At 58.1% G+C, this 16,100-nt stretch overlaps 1 protein-coding gene across 4 annotated transcripts in view; it reads right to left on the minus strand.

Moving 5' to 3' along the window:
- CNGB1 (cyclic nucleotide gated channel subunit beta 1) overlaps positions 1-16,100 on the minus strand; it is a 65,348-nt gene that overhangs the window by 3,570 nt on the left and 45,678 nt on the right. For 3 of the 4 annotated variants that reach the window (XM_051846819.3, XM_089319721.1, XM_089319723.1), the window contains 7 exons: positions 12,677-12,818; positions 11,969-12,128; positions 10,747-10,844; positions 10,588-10,671; positions 7,781-7,899; positions 7,534-7,680; positions 1,703-1,919 (listed from right to left, as the gene is read on the minus strand). In XM_051846819.3, coding sequence (XP_051702779.3) covers positions 1,703-1,919; positions 7,534-7,680; positions 7,781-7,899; positions 10,588-10,671; positions 10,747-10,844; positions 11,969-12,128; positions 12,677-12,818 — 967 coding nt within the window. Of the gene's footprint in view, positions 1-1,702; positions 1,920-7,529; positions 7,681-7,780; positions 7,900-10,587; positions 10,672-10,746; positions 10,845-11,968; positions 12,129-12,676; positions 12,819-16,100 lie in introns of those variants that run through there. The other variant, XM_089319722.1, reaches the window with a different exon arrangement.

The following is a 16,100-nucleotide window of genomic DNA, read 5'->3' on the forward strand; positions in this document are numbered from 1 at the left end:
AAGGTCTTGGGGGATGTCTTTGATCTCTGTTGAGTTGCAGGGCTGGAAGCTGGGGGTGGGAGAAGTCACCGGTTGGAGGGCAGAGCCCTGTCCCAGAGCTGTTGAGGCAAGGGAGGCTGCAACCATGGGCAAGCACCATCGAGGCCTCTCAAGGACTGAACCGTCCTGCCCTGCCTCACCCCCGCTCCAGGGCTGCGTGGTCCCGCAGCGAGTGAGGACATCTGCAGGCAAACAAGGTGAAAGGTGGTGAGCTTGGCAGTGGTGCGGTCAAGGTTAGAGCTCAGAGGCAGAACGGGGCTGGATACCAATGGCTGCCCCGCGCTGAGCTGAGCTCCTGTTGGGGGAGCTGGTGGGGACCTCTGACCTCCAACCTCCAGCCAGAGATGTCGGCCGTGGCCCATGTATCAGCAGGGAACTGAGTAAAAAACCAAACTTGATGTGGATGCCTGTGACCCCTCCTGCTCTGACCGACCCCTTCTCTGCATCGGAGGCAGCTGGAGAGGGAGCAGCCCCCAGAGGAGAAGGCCGGGGTGGTCCTCCGCTGCCCGGGACAACTTGAGGTGGTGGTGGTGAGGGTAAAGGGAGCACAGTCGGCATGGGGGGGTCGGGGAAGAGAGACCCCTCTACCCAACCCCCCCCCCCAGGCTTGCTCAAGGCATGGGGGAGCCAAGATGCTCCAGGAACCCAAGGCAACTCTGGGCACCTGCTGCTCCTTCTGTCTTGGTATTTCTGCGTGGTCAGGTTCACTTGCTTCTGTCTCTGTCCACCCTAAACTCCTAATAATGCACCTCTGGGGCAGGATGCTCACATGGCGACCATAGTGGGACTTTCTGAAGCATCAAGCTACAGACGGAACCGCAAGAGGCACAGGAAGGCTAGCGAAGTGCTTTGCCACGTTCAAGATACTTTGATAGAAGGCATCCAAGTTACCCCGCTGGGTCCTGACAAGCCCAGCGGGCAGCTGCGAGTAATCGGGGTCTCAGAAAGCTTGGGTGGCTGCCCAGGGGTCCTGGAGCCAGCAGGTGACAGGGCTGGGGTTTGGACCCATGGCCCTAGACTTCTCATGAAGAGGTCCTTTGCTCTGGCTTGTACTAACAGACACATGGACCTGTAACGCGGATCTCAAGACTGCCCAGGTGAGAAGCTGAGACCAGGGAGCAGGAGACCCGTTCCCGTGAAAACTTTTCTGGGGGTTTCCCTTCAGATGTTCTGCGCTGTCCCGGGCTCAGCATCACACGTGAGAACAGCTCCGTGGTCGGGGAGGGGCAGTCCCTGCCCACTCTCCGCTCCGTAGCTGCTCTCACTCCAGGGCCGCAGGCGGGCGTGTGCCCCAGGCCTCTCCAGAGCACCGCAGTCCCCTCCCACATCGAGTGGCTTCGGAGTGGACACAGTCCTGTCCAGTGAGAGACCGTCAGCCCTGGGACTTTTGCTAGAATCACTGGGAGATGGGTCTGTTTCTAAGAAACCCTGGAGGGCTGCCTGGACGTGAAGCCATTGCCAACGAAAGCAGAGATGACAGAATGGGAAAAGGAGTCCCTTGGGCCTCCTTTGAGCTGCTGGACCCAGCCTGGCCTGGAGTTTTCAATAATCTGACCCCCAGGTATTCTTCGATTCCATCTTCCCTCTGCGTGCCACTCTCAGTCGCCCAGCCCCTCCCCCGCGCGCACTGAGACCCCCCCCAGGCTGGGCGTGGCTTCCTCACCTGCTCCAGCAGCTGCTGCTGCCTGGCGGCCGCCTCCAGCGCAGCCAGCTCCTTGAGGCGGGCCCGCAGGTGGGCGAGCTTGCCGCCCTTCCCCGCCTTGCCCATCTTGCCCGCCGCGGCCAGGGCGGCGTTGAAGAGCTTGGGGGTGCCCGCCCGGGGGGGCAGGATGAGCACGCTCTTCTCCTCCTTGGGCTTGTTGTTGCTCCTCAACATGCGCCTGAAAGACAGCGGCCTCCGCTCACCCCGCGCGCCGGCACGGGGAGGCGGCTCCGACGCGGCGGGCAGTGATGCGTGTGCGCGCGCGCGGGGCAGGCGGCCCCAGGTCGGAGCCGTGGCGGGGCTGGGCCACCGCGCGTGGCGCCCCACTGAACGTCCAGCGCACTGTACTGGGCGTCTGGCCGTCCACACCTCCCACCGGAGGGCCCTGGCTCGGAGAGGCGGAGGAACTCGCCTGGGCTCACATGGCTAGGGGACACTGAAGGACACGGGGACACACGGAATAGGAAACAGGCCATGCAGGTGGAAAAACCCAGGGTCTGCCTTCTCTTTCCACTTCACTGTCATTGACCTGCGACGCCGTCAACGCCGCCAACACTGAGTGTCCACACGTGTGAGGCCCTGTGTACATGTGAGTGTGTGTGTGAGAGGTCTGTGCATATCTCTGTGTGAGGCCCTGTGCACATCTAAGTTGTGTGAGGCCCTGTGCACATCTGTGTGTGAGGCCTGTGCACATCTGTGTGTGAGGCCTGTGCACATCTGTGTGGGTGTGAAACCCTGTGCACATCTGTGTGGGTGTGAAACCCTGTGCATAGCTGAGTGTGTCCGTGTGTGTCAGGTCCTGTGCACAGCTGAGTGTGTGTGGGTGAGACCCTGTGCCCAGTCCTTTACGGGTACTCTTTCGTGACCCCCTCCCCTGGAGGAAGGGGGCGTGTGACTTGCTTCCAACCATGGACTTCAGCCAGGGCGAGGGGACCTCTCTGTGTGACGTCACCAGGCTTATGGCCAACACCTTGCTCATGGCCTTGTAGAAGGACCCGGCCTGGGCATCCCTAGATGGTCAAGTCCACAGAAACAGCGAGAACTGACGTGTGGGCTTTGAAAGCACCACACGTGCACTCACACTGTTAAACAGCATAGCACGAGAGCACACCACACCCTCATGCATCTCACAATAATGCTCCCAGGTAGGTCTCACTAAATTCTCCCTCAGGTCCAAAGAAGGACCTGGAAGTCCAGAGAGGGTGAGTAACTTTTCCAAGGCCACACAGCTAGGAATGGCATAGCTGGAATTCAAACCCACATCTCTGCCTCTCCAGATCACAATGACTACAAAGCAACAGCACCACCACTGTCTTCGTGGACACAGATGACATGCCCATTCTGTGACATGGAATGGGTGGGGACTACTGTGCACCCGAAAACTGGGGACACCGAGCCTCGGCGTGGCACAGTGACACGGCCAATGACACCAGGAGGTGGCAGAGGCAGAATTCCAACCCGGATCTAAAGCCATGTGCCACCCTGATTCTCTAAACAAGGATGGAATTTTCCGTCAAATGGCCTCAGCTTCTTACAAGGAATCGTCCACACTCCAAATACGTGCGGAGTGACTTGGCTCCAGAACAAATGATGTTTGCCTGCAATCTACTGGGCTCAGACTACTAATTGGCGAATTCATTCATCAGGGCTCCAGCAAGACTTGTTTGTTTAAAAATGAGGCCATTACAGGCTGCTTATCTAATCAGAGACAATAGGTCTCACTTGTGGGTATTGATATTAATTGCCCAAGATTTGCATTTCTGGCCAGGGCCCCTCCAGGAGAACGCAAACATGATAATTCATCAGCAGCCCCTTCGGCAGCAGCCGGGCACTGTCACCTGCGCCACTGGAGTCCATCAGTCACAGCGTGACAGTGACAAGGGGCGCAGGGCGATGCTAACACGACACAAAAGAACTGTCTCCGGGACCTCGGCTCATGGCTAATGGCTGTCTCTGTTCTGAAGCATGAGCTGTCTTCTGGGGCATTTGCCGATTAAGGACATCTACCCTTATCCTCTGAGGGCCTCTGCCTCCCTACAGCCAGGATGGAGCACTCGCCTCTGCACAAAGCAGCAGGCGAGTCCCGTGCGGCCCCTCTCTTGCAAGGGCCGAGCCCACTTCCTTGGGGGCTCAGGCTCCCCAAGGCTTGGAGAGAATCTTGTATCTGGTGCTCACCACTCTCGGGTATCCCAAGGGCCTGTGGCTCTCAGTGGCTCTCCTCGTCTGGGCAGTGCTCATATATGACCCCCTGTCTCCCACCAGGGTCACCTGTCCAGAGAACCACCAGTCTGATGGACCAGGGCTGGCCCCAGGCCCTGACTCACCGCCTCTCCTCCTTGGGCTGCCGCGCCCTCAACAGCATAGGCACAGGCTCATGGGCATGGTGGGGAGGGGGCTCCAGCAGCAAACACCCACCCAGGGGACATGATGACAGCTCCAAGCGTGGGCTTTCCTGAGCTTTGTTCCCTTTGCAGAGGGGTCAGAAAGAGAGAGGACCTGGTGCCAGGTCAGCCTCAATGTGTTTCTTTTTTTTTTTTTTGACAGGCAGAGTTAGACAGTGAGAGAGACAGAGAGAAAGGTCTTCCCTCCGTTCGTTCACCCCCCCTAATGGCCGCTATGGCCGGCGCTGTGCTGATCCAAAACCAGGAGCCAGGTGCCTCCTCCTGGTCTCCCATGTGGGTGCAGGGCCCAAGCACTTGGGCCATCCTCCACTGCCTTCCCGGGCCACATCAGAGAGCTGGACTGGAAGAGGAGCAACAGGGACAGAATCCGGCACCCCCTCAATGCATTCTACAAGCTCTCCACAAATGCAGAATTTGAAAAAACTAAAACGTCACTCCCAGGGCAAGTGCAGGCTTAGGTTCCGGCCAGCCTCTCCCTGAAACCCTCAGGAGCCCACCACTACCTAACCGGGTCTTCCATGTTTCTGTTTAAACACATCTGATTCAGTACGCATTGTTGATTCATCCATGTTCCATACATGGCCACCGACACTGTCACTCGCGCCTGAACCAAGCCCGCCAGCGCCACCTCCCGGGGAAGGAGTTGAGTCCCCACCTGTGCCCAAGTTGAAACCTGGCTTTGGGGGTTTGAAAGCAAAACCTGCTTTTATTAAAAAAAAAAAAAAAGTTGCCCATTCCCCTCAGCAACACAAAACACGGGTGCCCACAGGTACCATCACACCATGGAAATGCACTAAATGCCCATTACAAGGACACCCCACGAGCAGGCAGAGGCACCCACGAGGGAGCTGTCTGCGGACTCAGAGTGGCGTTTCGAGGATTTGTTGTCATGCATAAAAAAATCAAAGAGGAAAAAGCGATCTGCCCTATGCTCCCTGTGGCCTAAGACAGAAGGGAAATTAGAAAATGGGGGGGGGGGGTCAACACTGCGGCATAGCGGATAAAGCTGCCACCTGCAGTGTTGGCATCCCATATGGGCACTGGTCCCGGCTGCTCCACTTCCGATCCAGCTCCCTGCTAATGTGCCTGGGAGGGCAGCAGAGAATGGCTCAAGTCCTTGGGCTCCTGCGCCTGCGTGGGAGACCCAGAAGAAGCTCCTGGCTTTGGATCAGCACAGCTCTGGCCATTGTGGCCAACTGAGGAGTGAACTAGTGGATGGAAGACCTCTCTCTGCCTCTCTGTAACTCTGCCTTTCAAATAAAATAAATAAATCGAAAAAGGAAAATAAGCATGAGTCTGGTTTTGCAGAAGCCTACACAGGAAGGAAAAGCAGAAAGAAATGACGTTGTTGCGCACAGGGCTGGGCAGCAGTGGGGGTGGGGTGGGGGGCGGGACACGGTTCTGAGTTCACTGTGTTGGAAAGTTCTGACTTTGGGAAAGATGTTACTGTTTTACACACTGTGGAAAAAAAAACACTCAACAAGGGTCAGGGGTCGGGAGGTCAAACGGTGAAGCACACACACCTCCCTGTACTGCAAATGAATAAAACAATCACACGGGAGAGCAGAGAGAACGAATCCAGACCAACCTGGGACGCAGACCCTAACCGCACACCCGCTCAGGCTAAAGGGCTGCAGCAGACTGGTCTCTGCCGTTCCTGCTTCGGGCAGAGCGTGGACCAGCAATCCTGCCACTGCTTTGTGTCGTGGGACTGACCGCGTGAGCGAGCGCAGTGAGGATAAAGGCAGGGGCGTCTCCCAGTGCTGGAGAGAAGATGCGCACGCACGGAGAGGGAAGCGCTCGGGATGAACTCCGTGCTGGGGGCCGACTTGTCTCCCCGCTGGGCTGACGGACAGGCGCAGACGGGCGAGTTGACAGCTGTGTGTACGTTGTACTTGTACGTGTACGCATGTGTAATATACACAGTGGTTTTGTGTTCTCGGCTCTGCCCACTGAGGAGGCCAGTGGCACCCCAGTAGCCATGAGTGCACCTAGGACTCGGGTCTGGGTTTCTAAAACCACGCCCCACTGCTACAGTTTAAACTTGATTCAGTCCCCAGACTCGCGCAGACACTTAAAGGCCAGTCAGAGGTGTGGGAGGCTCTGAGGTCGCAGAGACAGGCAGCTGTCCCAGAAGAGTTATAACAGCCGGGCCCCCGCCCCTTCCGGGGTCAGCAGGCGCTGCACCACGGGGCTGCCCCGTCCTGGACTTGAACCTGCAAAGCTGTGAACTCCCTGCTCCTCAGGACAGCACGCAGGTGCTGCAGCACCCTGGGATCGTCACAAAGGGCCCCAAGGGCCAGCCGGGAAAGGTGCCCACCGGCCTAACAGGAGGGCGCGGAGAGCAGCGGGGCTCGTGCTGTAACAGCACAGCCGCGGCGAAGTTCCGTCCACCCCTGCACGGGCGAAGAAGTGACTGCAGCCATGCAGGGGAGGGAAGGCAAAGCTCCCCCCACAGCAGGACGAACGTGTTGGGAAACTCCCACTTGGCAACCTTCCTCGCATTCATGACGGCGCCGCCAGAGGCTGCCAAAAGCAGAGGGAAGTGTGACGGAAACACCACACCTCTGCCCACAGCCGCTCAGAGCGGCTCCTCCCCAGCCGCTCAGGAAGAGGAAATGGTCGAGGAAGCCAGCACCCCGTGCCATGCCGCTGCGTGGGCAGTGGGAGCACCAACGCCACTTTCCAGCCATTGCTGCCAAGACGGCTAAGCCTGAGGGAAACCTCGAGAAAACAAGCGACAAGCCCAAACCAAGGACGCTCCAGGGATGCACTGGGCTGCACGCTCTACAGCAGGCAAGGTCGCCGAGGACGGGAAAGGCTGAGAAAGCATCTGAATAAAGGATGCAACAGGGGCCAGCGCTGTGGCGCAGTGGGTTAACTCCCTGGCCTGAAGCGCCAGCATCCCATATGGGCGCCGGTTCGAGACCTGGCTGCTCTACTTCTGATCCAGCTCTCTGCTATGGCCTGGGAAAACAGTGGAAGATGGCCCAAGTCCTTGGGCCCCTGCACCCATGTGGGAGACCCGGAAGAAGCTCCTGGCTCCTGGCTTCAGATCGGCGCAGCTCCGGCTGTTGCAGCCAATTGGGGAGTGAACAAGTGGATGGAAGACCTCTCTCTGTGTCTCTCTCTCTCTCTGCCTCTCCTCTCTCTGTGTAACTCTGACTTTCAAATAAATAAATAAATCTTTAAAAAAAAAAAAAAAAGGACACGACAAGCAAGCCCAGCCTCGCCACGCCTGGGGACAGTGCCCCTAATGTGAGTGCGTGGGGTTCTGGGGAGGTGACAGGAGCACTCCAATACCCGCTTCCCTGATGCTGACAAAGGCGCTGTGATTTCTAACAGGGCTGGTCCACAGCAAATTTTTCTAATGAACAAAAAAATACCTACCTGGCCTTCTTCCGGAGCAACTTCTGAGACTCGGGATAGTGCACCAAGATCTCATTCAGGTCCTTCTTGTCCAGGATGAAGAGGTTGGTGAACCCGTGGGCCACCACGTTGGCCGTGCGCCGATTCCCGCCCCCGACGGCCAGCAAGCTGGGGCAGAGACGGGGCGGGGTGAGAGGTCATGCTCAGATCTCCCTGGGCCCGCCCCCCTTGGCCCACAATGCCTCATCTTCCCCCAGCGCCCTCGGACCTTATCTCTCCAAACACGGATCCAGCTTTCAGTGTCACCAGGACAGCCTTCCCATCCGGGCCGCCCAGCACCTGCACCTGCCCCGCCTGGATGATGTACATCTCACGGCCGATCTCCCCCTGCAACAGAGACGGGATGGAAGAGGCAGCAAGGGCTGGGCCCACAGGCTGCAGGGAGGAAGCCGGGTGTGTGGTGTGGAGTCCATCACTCCCTCAGAGGTCTTGGTCCCCTCATCTGTGGACTGGGGAGAGTGCCCCGCCCCTGGCTAACTGACAGGGTACAGGGTGGTGCGTAGCAGAGTCGCAGAACCAAGTGCAAGCAAGCGAGGGAGGCGCAGGTGCACCTGCACCCTGCAAATTCTCCACTGCAGCCATGGGTGGAGGGTGGAGGCTCGGGGAATCGATGCCCGCCCATACCAGGAGCCAGGCAAGCGTCTGCAACTGGAATGGGAATGGTGACAGCAGCAATAGCGTCTGGCGTGCCCGCCACGTTTTCCTGCAGTGTAGTTAGACCTTAGTCCTCAGCCATTTCTGGAATGGGAGGACTCTCTGCCTAAACAAAGCCAGGGCGAGGCAGAGCCGGGATCTGAACCCAGTCTGGCTCCAGGGTTCGTAGGTGTTATCCGGTGAAGTATGTGTTGAAGCCCTAATCCCCGGGAGCTCACAATCATGACCTTTCAGCCAAAGGTCCTCGCAGACCCATTGGGCTAAGTGAAGATGAGGTCACAGTGGGGGTGGGGTGGGTCCCTCATCCAATAGGACCGGTGTCCCTACAAGAAGGGAAATTTAGGGGCCAGCACTGTGGTGCAGCAGGCTAAGCCACTGCCTGCGATGTTGCATCCCCTATGGGCACTGGTTTGAGTCCTGGCTGCTCCACTTCTACTCCAGCTCCCTGCTGACGGGACTAAGACAGTGGAAAATGGCCCAAGTGCTTGGGCCCTGCACCCGCCTGGAAGACCTAGATGGAATTAGGGAATTTCTGACTCTTGGCCTTGGCCTGGCCCAGCCCCGGCCATTATGGCTATATGGGGAGTGAATCAGTGGATGGAAGATCTGTCCACCACCACCCCCAACTCTGCCTCGCAAATAAGTATAAACAACTCTTTTTTAAAAAGAAGAGAAATTTGGAGACAGAGACAGGCCTGGAGGGGAGATGGTATGAAGGGACATGAGAAGACAGGTACCTGCGAGGCCAGGGCAGGGACCACTCAGTTTGTGCTGCAACCAGGCTGTGCCCAGTGGCCCTAGCAAACTAACACGAGGGCCTTGATCCCAAATTAAACCAAACAGACGGCTGGCCGGCTGGCTGGCTGGGAGGCGAGTGGCAGGTGGGCAGCCTGCTTCAGACTGCAGTCAGGAAGGTCCCGTCTTCCTGCACCTTCCAAGCCTCACGCCCTCACAGGCCCCTGCCCTGGCCTGCTACCTGCTAGTCCCCCCGCTGCGGGTTTGGAAGGGGAAGGACCAAGGACAGTAGCCTGCTTACACGTTTGATTAATTCATCCAACAGTTCCTGTGCATCTCACATCGGCACCGCCCTCTTTCCAAAACGCAGGGAACTTGGTCGCCCTGTTTCTGGGTTCAGTTTGACCTGGGCGGAGGCACAGAGGGTCTAAACGGCTCACCTTCTCCTCACTCACCAGCCCAAGGAGTGTCTCAGGGAGATGGGCACAGGGCAAAACCGGACAGCAGAGGGCGCTGCTCACAAGTGCGCGGTTTAATCTGCAGGTGCCACGTCCCAGCTCTGTTTGCCTCTGTATTCTCCACCCAGAAAAAGGCAGCAGCGACCGCACCTTCCCATGCCAGCTCCACGCACATCCTGTCCTGTCCTCACAGCCGCCCAGTGAGCTCCCACCAACAGCCTCGCTATCCCCGTTAGAGGACAGGCTCAGAGAGGGCAAGGCACCTGCCCAAGGCTGCCCAGCTGGGAAGCAGCTCCAGTGTCAGACAAACCACTCCCTGGACCCCAAGGCGGCAGCCATCTGATGCCCTTTCCCCCTCTTCCCTTGATTCTTTGCTTCCAGAACCTTCGTTGCTGCATAGACCGAAGCCTTTAGGGGATGGGGATTCCCAAGTCTTAAAGGGCTGCCTGATCAATGTTTTCACCCTGGAACACTCCCAGCCTAATTAACAGTGCTGCACAAGTGAACTGCATTCAGGGCTCCTGCCCCTCTCCCCCCCCTCACTCACTGATCTTGAACCCCAAAGACAGCAGCAGAAAGGGCCCTGGGCACCGTCCAGCCCAGGCTCACACCCCATGTGCCCTGGGGTCAGGTAGGGGAGGCACAGCGGTGAAGGGGCCTGGTGTGGGGCAGTGGGGAGTGGTGGGGCCTGTGGCTTGGGAAGGCACACGGGGTCCCCCTGTAGGGGCAGTGCCTCCTTGGCCCCAGCTGACTCTGGCTATTTGGGAAAGTGAGCCCCAGGGTGAGCAGATTGTCTGTTTTCAGCCAGAGACATGGGTTTTAACATAAACTCTTCCCACTTTTAAATGTTAGAAACTAACTCAACTTTGAAAAAAAAAATCCATGAAATACCAGTGGGCTGGATCTTACCCAAGGGCGGCCTCTGACCTTGACCCAGGCACCTCCTGCCCACCTCCTTGTTGGAAGATTGAGAGCCTGGGAATGGCGCCCTCTGCAGGCTCCTTGCTGCTCTCTCTGTGAGATGGGGGTTCCCCGCCCTGGCCCCTGGGGGTCAGGTAAAGCCTAGGCACATCTGTGGCCATTGCCTGCACCCGGGCGAAAGCTGTGGACATGGCAGCCCGGGCGCTCCCAGGCCGGCCCCCGCCCCCTCCCTCGCCACACAGCTCACCTTCTTGCACACGTAGTCGTTGGGCAGGTAGACGACGGAGCGAAGCCTCTTCAGCATGTCGAAGATCATCTGCCGGTCGCAGCCCTGCGCAGACAGGAGCCGCGGTGAGAGGAAGGTTGGGGCTGGGGTCTCCCAGGGCCCCGGGGGTGGGGGTGGTACCTGAAAGAGCGCCACCTTGCTGACAATGCTGTAGTTCACGTCGATGGCCAGGTCCAGCCGCATCTTGTCCGGGAGCTGCACCATCAGCTCTGACTCATCTGCAAGCCGCGTGGCAGGGGTCAGAGGCAAAGCCAGGCCCCTCCCCCCACATCTCCAGGCCAAGTCCACTGCCAGGGCCACCCAGCACAGAAGACCACCCTGGACAGGGGAGCAGGCAATGGCCTGGTACAGTTCCCTCCTGCAACACCCACATCCCATATGGGCACCAGTTCCAGTCCCGGCTGCTCCACTTCCGACCCAGCTCTCTGCTTAATTCGCCTGGGAATGCAGTGGAGGATGGCGCAAGTGCCTGGACCCCTGCAGCCAGGAGAGACCTGGAAGCAGCCGGGCTCCTGGCCCATTTGGGGAGTCAACAGACGGCAGACCCCTGTGTCTCTCGCTCTCTCTCTCTGTAACTCTACCTTTCAAACAAACAAATCTTTTTAAAAAACCAAGATGGATGTAGAGAGCACCTTTTCCCACCTCTAGGCCCTCGCCAATACCATTCTCTGCCTGCCACACCACCTGCACATCCCTTAGGAACTCCTGCTCATTCTTCAGACCTCAGTGGCTAGGTCACTTCTTCCAGGAAGCCTCCCAGTCTTCGCTTGATGACCTCCCCTCCCCCCAGCTACCCTGAGCAGCCCCTGTGCTGCAGCACCTGCCACACCCTCTAAGTGTTTAGGATCTGTTTGCTCCACTCGCCCTGGAAGAACCTTAGCAAGAACGAAGGGCCACCTAGCACGGCCGCTGGGCTTTTCTACAGAGTGCCAAGGTTATTCTAGTCAACCCTGTCAGCATCGCGAGAGGGCCCACTGCTGCGGCCCACTGCTGGGAGGGAGAGCAGACATAGCCCGGACTGGGGCGGGGCGGGCTCAGGGCCCCACCCAGGCTGTGCGGGGGCGGATCTCCTGCGGGGGAGCGGGACCAGGCCTCCTGCGCCCACCGCCCACCGCCCACCGCCCACCGCGGCGTCTGCAGCGCGCCAGAGAGAGGACGGAAGAGGGAGACAGGCGAGCTGTGATTCCAGCCTGCACGGAGACGCAGGAAACCGTCACTTCAGGGTGGTAGGGTGAGGCCGGGGCCACGCAGAAGCTCCCCGCCCCTCCGAGTCCTCAGGGCCCTCTCACGGGGTCTCCGGGGCCACAGAGACCCGCAGGAGAAGCAGGGGCCCAGGGCTTACCCAGCATGCCTTGCGAGTGCCAGGTGTACTCGTACCAGGTCTTGACGCGGTTCTGCACGGCCCTGGGGATCTTGTAGAAGTTCATGTACTTCACTGTGCTGTCCATGCAGCTGCGGTAGTAGGTCTGCCCCGCCGTGGCGGCGCCCACCACGTCTCTCATCTGGGGGGAGGGAGGAAGTCGGCACGGAAGCCGGCGGTCACTGCGCGGCTCTCCGGGCACCTGCTGGGGACCTGTCGCTGTACACAGTCCCAGGCACCTGCTCGTGCGAGTGGGAGAGGGGTGGTACCCAGCCAGAGGTCTGCCTCTTGCTGCACGTGGGAGGCTGCAGGCCCTGGGACCACGCATGGGGGGAGCACGGTGCAGACCCCCAACCCCCTAGTGGCTGCAGCCGCTGTCCCGTCTGTGCCCAGGGTCCTGACCTCGGGGCAGGCTCATGCACTGACCGGATACAAGATACTCTCCCCCGCATGTCACACAGCCCAAATCCTCAGGCTGTGCAGGAAGCACCAGCCCAGCTCTCCTGGGTGTCCCGAGGGGACGTGCGTCTCAAATATGGGGACCCGGCCCACTCCCCTCCGCCCAGCAGGGCCCAGTGTTCGGGCGCCTGACTCCCACTCCAGTGCTGTCTGCCAGGCTCAGTCCAGAAAGACCCGCACAGAGGGGGACTGCCGCAGCAGCGGGCGGGCATCTGGGGGCGCGCCGGCTACCTGTCCAATCATCACAGAGAAAGCGAAGACCCCAGTGAAGTAATTCAGCAGCTGGAAGACAATCTCGAAGAGCGTCTGGGGGTCGGGCAGCCCGCCAATGGTGATGAGGGTCTTCACGGCAAAGTAGTAGCAGCGGATGTAACTGCAGAGAGGACAAAAGGTGACCACAGGCATCAGGGGCCCCCTGGCGGGCCAACCCTGGGTGGCCTGGCTCAGATGCACGAACCCTTTACAGGCGGCTCAACTAGTGCGCCAAACGCCCGCTCCTAAACTTACCTTTGAATTCTGTTTTCCACGCTTGCAGACTCAAACCCCAAGGCTGTGCTAGCATCCAGATCAGCAAGAGCTCTCCATACACCTGAGCCAGCACACCTTCTGGCCAAGTCCTCCCAGCGCCAACAACGGGCAGATCGGGAGGGCCTGGACACCGGGCGGCCCTGGCTGGCGACGCTGCAGCAGCCTGCACAGGAGGCGGACTGTGGTCCCGATCTCCCCCACGCCTCATTGTCTCTTGGTGCCTGGAAGGCTCAGACAGTAGGAGAGGGGGCCTCCAGGCTCCAGCCCCGTCATACCGAGCCTGGCCACCAGAGGGCGCACGGAGCCACCTCTCAGGAGAAGGAGCAGGGACCTGGGCAGAGGCCCTGGACGCGCAATGGAAGACAGAGGAGCCACGTCTGCGCGCCTTCCCTGAGGTCCCAGCCCCGGCTTGGCGCGCTTTAGCTAGTGCCCTGAGGGCCTCCGTGCTCCCCTGACTGCGTCTGCTTTCCCATAGCACGCATTTCCTATACTGAAGACCCCCATGCGCGTGGGTTTCACATTTTGTCTAAACTTGCATTTCAATTGCATTTTCCACGGACTTCTTGAAGTCCCCGGTACGTGGCGCTCAGTACTCACGGGTTCTGTTTCCATGGATTTGCTCAGCCACAGGTGGAAAATACTTGGGGGAAAATGTGCGTCCACATTGAGGGTACAGACTTTTTCTTCTTTTCCCCTAACTAACGCAGTGTAACAGCGATTCATATTGTATTTACATTGTGTTAGATATTGTGAGTGATTCTGAGATCATTTAAAGCTGATGGTAGGAGGGGCTGGTGCTGTGGCACAGTGGGTAAAGCCACCACCAGCAGTGCTGGCATCCTGTTTAGGTGCTGGTTCGAGTCCCAGCTGCTCCACTTCTGATCCAGCTCTCTGCTATGGCCTGGGAAAACAGTAGAAGATGGCCCAAGTCCTTGGGCCCCTGCACCTGTGTGGGAGACCCAGAAGAAGCTCCTGGCTCCTGGCTTTGGATCAGTGCAGCTCCGGGCCATTGTGGCCAGTTGAGGAACCAGTGGATGGAAGACCTCTCTCTCTCTCTCTCTGCCTTTCCTCTCTCTGGGTAACTCTATCTTTCAAATAAATAAATAAATCTTTTAAAATAAATAAATAAGTCTTAAAAAAGTAAAGTTTATGGGAGGATTGCGTAGATTCTGTTTGAAGGACGTTGGTATCTGTGGGGACCCCCGGAACCAATCCCCCACAGCAGCAGACAGCTGGGGACAAAGGATGGCAAACACAAAATTGTGGCTGGGTCCCCTGTGCCTCTAGCAATGCCGCCCAATAAAAATTTGATGTGACCCACGTAGATGTGTAGTTTTAAATTTTCTAGTAGCCACATGGTTAACAAGAAGAAACAGGTGAACTTGATCTCAGTCGTGCCGTTCAGTGAACTCCAGATGTGGAAGCCATGATCACCTCCAGGTCACCACTGTTCTAAAACGCGTCACAGCTGACACGCTTTGTCCCAAGGCTTCCAAGTCTCGTGTGCTTCACACCCACAGCACATGTCTGTCACACTAGCTGAGTGTCAAGCCCTCGGAAGTCCCATGTGTGAGGGGGCTGCTGCCCTGGACAAACTCCTAGGGGAGGCTGCTTGGCAACCTGGCCCCACCCACCTTTCCAGAAACTTCCACAGGCCCCGCCCCCTCCAAGGTCCCAGGCCCTTGACTATTATCTTGCAATTCCCTGCCTTTTTTTCATGCTGTGTCCTCTTCTGGGGTTCTCTATCCTGTCTCCCAACTGTCAAGGTCAAGATCAAACTTCACATCTTTCAAAAAGATTTATTTGAAAGACGGAAGGAGAGAGACACAGAGAGAGATCTTTCATCTGCTGGTTCACTCGCCAAATGCAAACATCCACACCTGCACACGGGTGGCAGGGGCCCAAATACTTGGCCATCAGCTGCTGCCTCCCAGACTCATCAGCAGGGAGCCAGTTCAGAAGCAGAGCAGCCGGCGCAGGAAGTGGCACTCGGGGATGAAATGTCGGCATCGCAAGAACAAGGCTGGCCCCTGAAGTTTCCTCTCGATGACACTCAGGGGGACCGCCCACGCCCGTGTCTGCCTCCCACACCCACCCTGGAATCGGGCTGGCCCTCATCTTTGCCCATGGAGGTGATGGCACAGCAGCTAAGAGCCTGTGGCCGTCCGTGCTGGCTGGGTCCGAATCTCAGCTCTCGCGGAATGTATGACCCAGGGATCCACATCTGCTGCCTCGGTGTCGACAGCACCCAGCTCCCGCGCTTTGACTTAGTGTTTTACAAGGCTTGCTGCCACCGTTGTAACTGCCATTGTCATCACCATCACTGTAGCATGTCCTATAACGGATAGCAAGGTTGGCAAGCGGATGTCGCCTTACTAACTCCTGGACGTGCCCCACACCTGGGGGCAACACTGGGACACATTCTCTGGCTGCTTCCCCCTACACAGGCCTGTGGGGCGGAGGAGGGGTGCACACGCATGGTGTATGCGTGACGTCATTCACCGGGGCAGGTGTTGGCTGCAGCAGTTAGGACACCACTTGGTGGCCGGCGCTGTGGCGCAGTGGGCAGAGCCGCTGCCTGTGGTGCAGGCATCCCATATGGGCTCTGGTTCAAGCCCCAGCTGCTCTTCTTCTGATCCAGCTCCCTGCTAATGGCCTGGGAAAGCAGCAGAGATGGCCCCAGTATTTGGGCCCCTGCACCCATGTGGGACACCTGGAAGAAGCTCCTGGTTCCTGGCTTTGGTTTGGCCCAGTCCTGACCATCATGGCCATCATGATCATCATGTCCATCTGAGGAGTGAACCAGCGGATGGATGATCTCTCTGTCTACCCCCACCTCTCTCTCTCTTTCTCTCTCTCTCTCTCTAACTCTGACTCTGACTTTCAAATAAATAAACAAATCTTTAAAAAAAAAAAAAAAAACACAACAAAACACTCGGGATGCCTGTAGCCCCTATCAGAGTGCCTGATGCAAGTCCTTGCTCTGCTTTCGATTCCAATTTCCTGCCACTGTGCACCCTGGGAGGCAGCAGGTGGTGGGTGGCTCAAGTACTTGGGTCCTTGACACCCACATGGGAGACCTAGATGGATCTTTCTCTGCCTTTCAAATAAAATATTAAATATTTTT

This window comes from Oryctolagus cuniculus, chromosome 18, assembly GCF_051225735.1.
Source record: "Oryctolagus cuniculus isolate XC-2025 breed Fujian yellow rabbit chromosome 18, ASM5122573v1, whole genome shotgun sequence".
NCBI classification, from domain to species: domain Eukaryota; kingdom Metazoa; phylum Chordata; class Mammalia; order Lagomorpha; family Leporidae; genus Oryctolagus; species Oryctolagus cuniculus.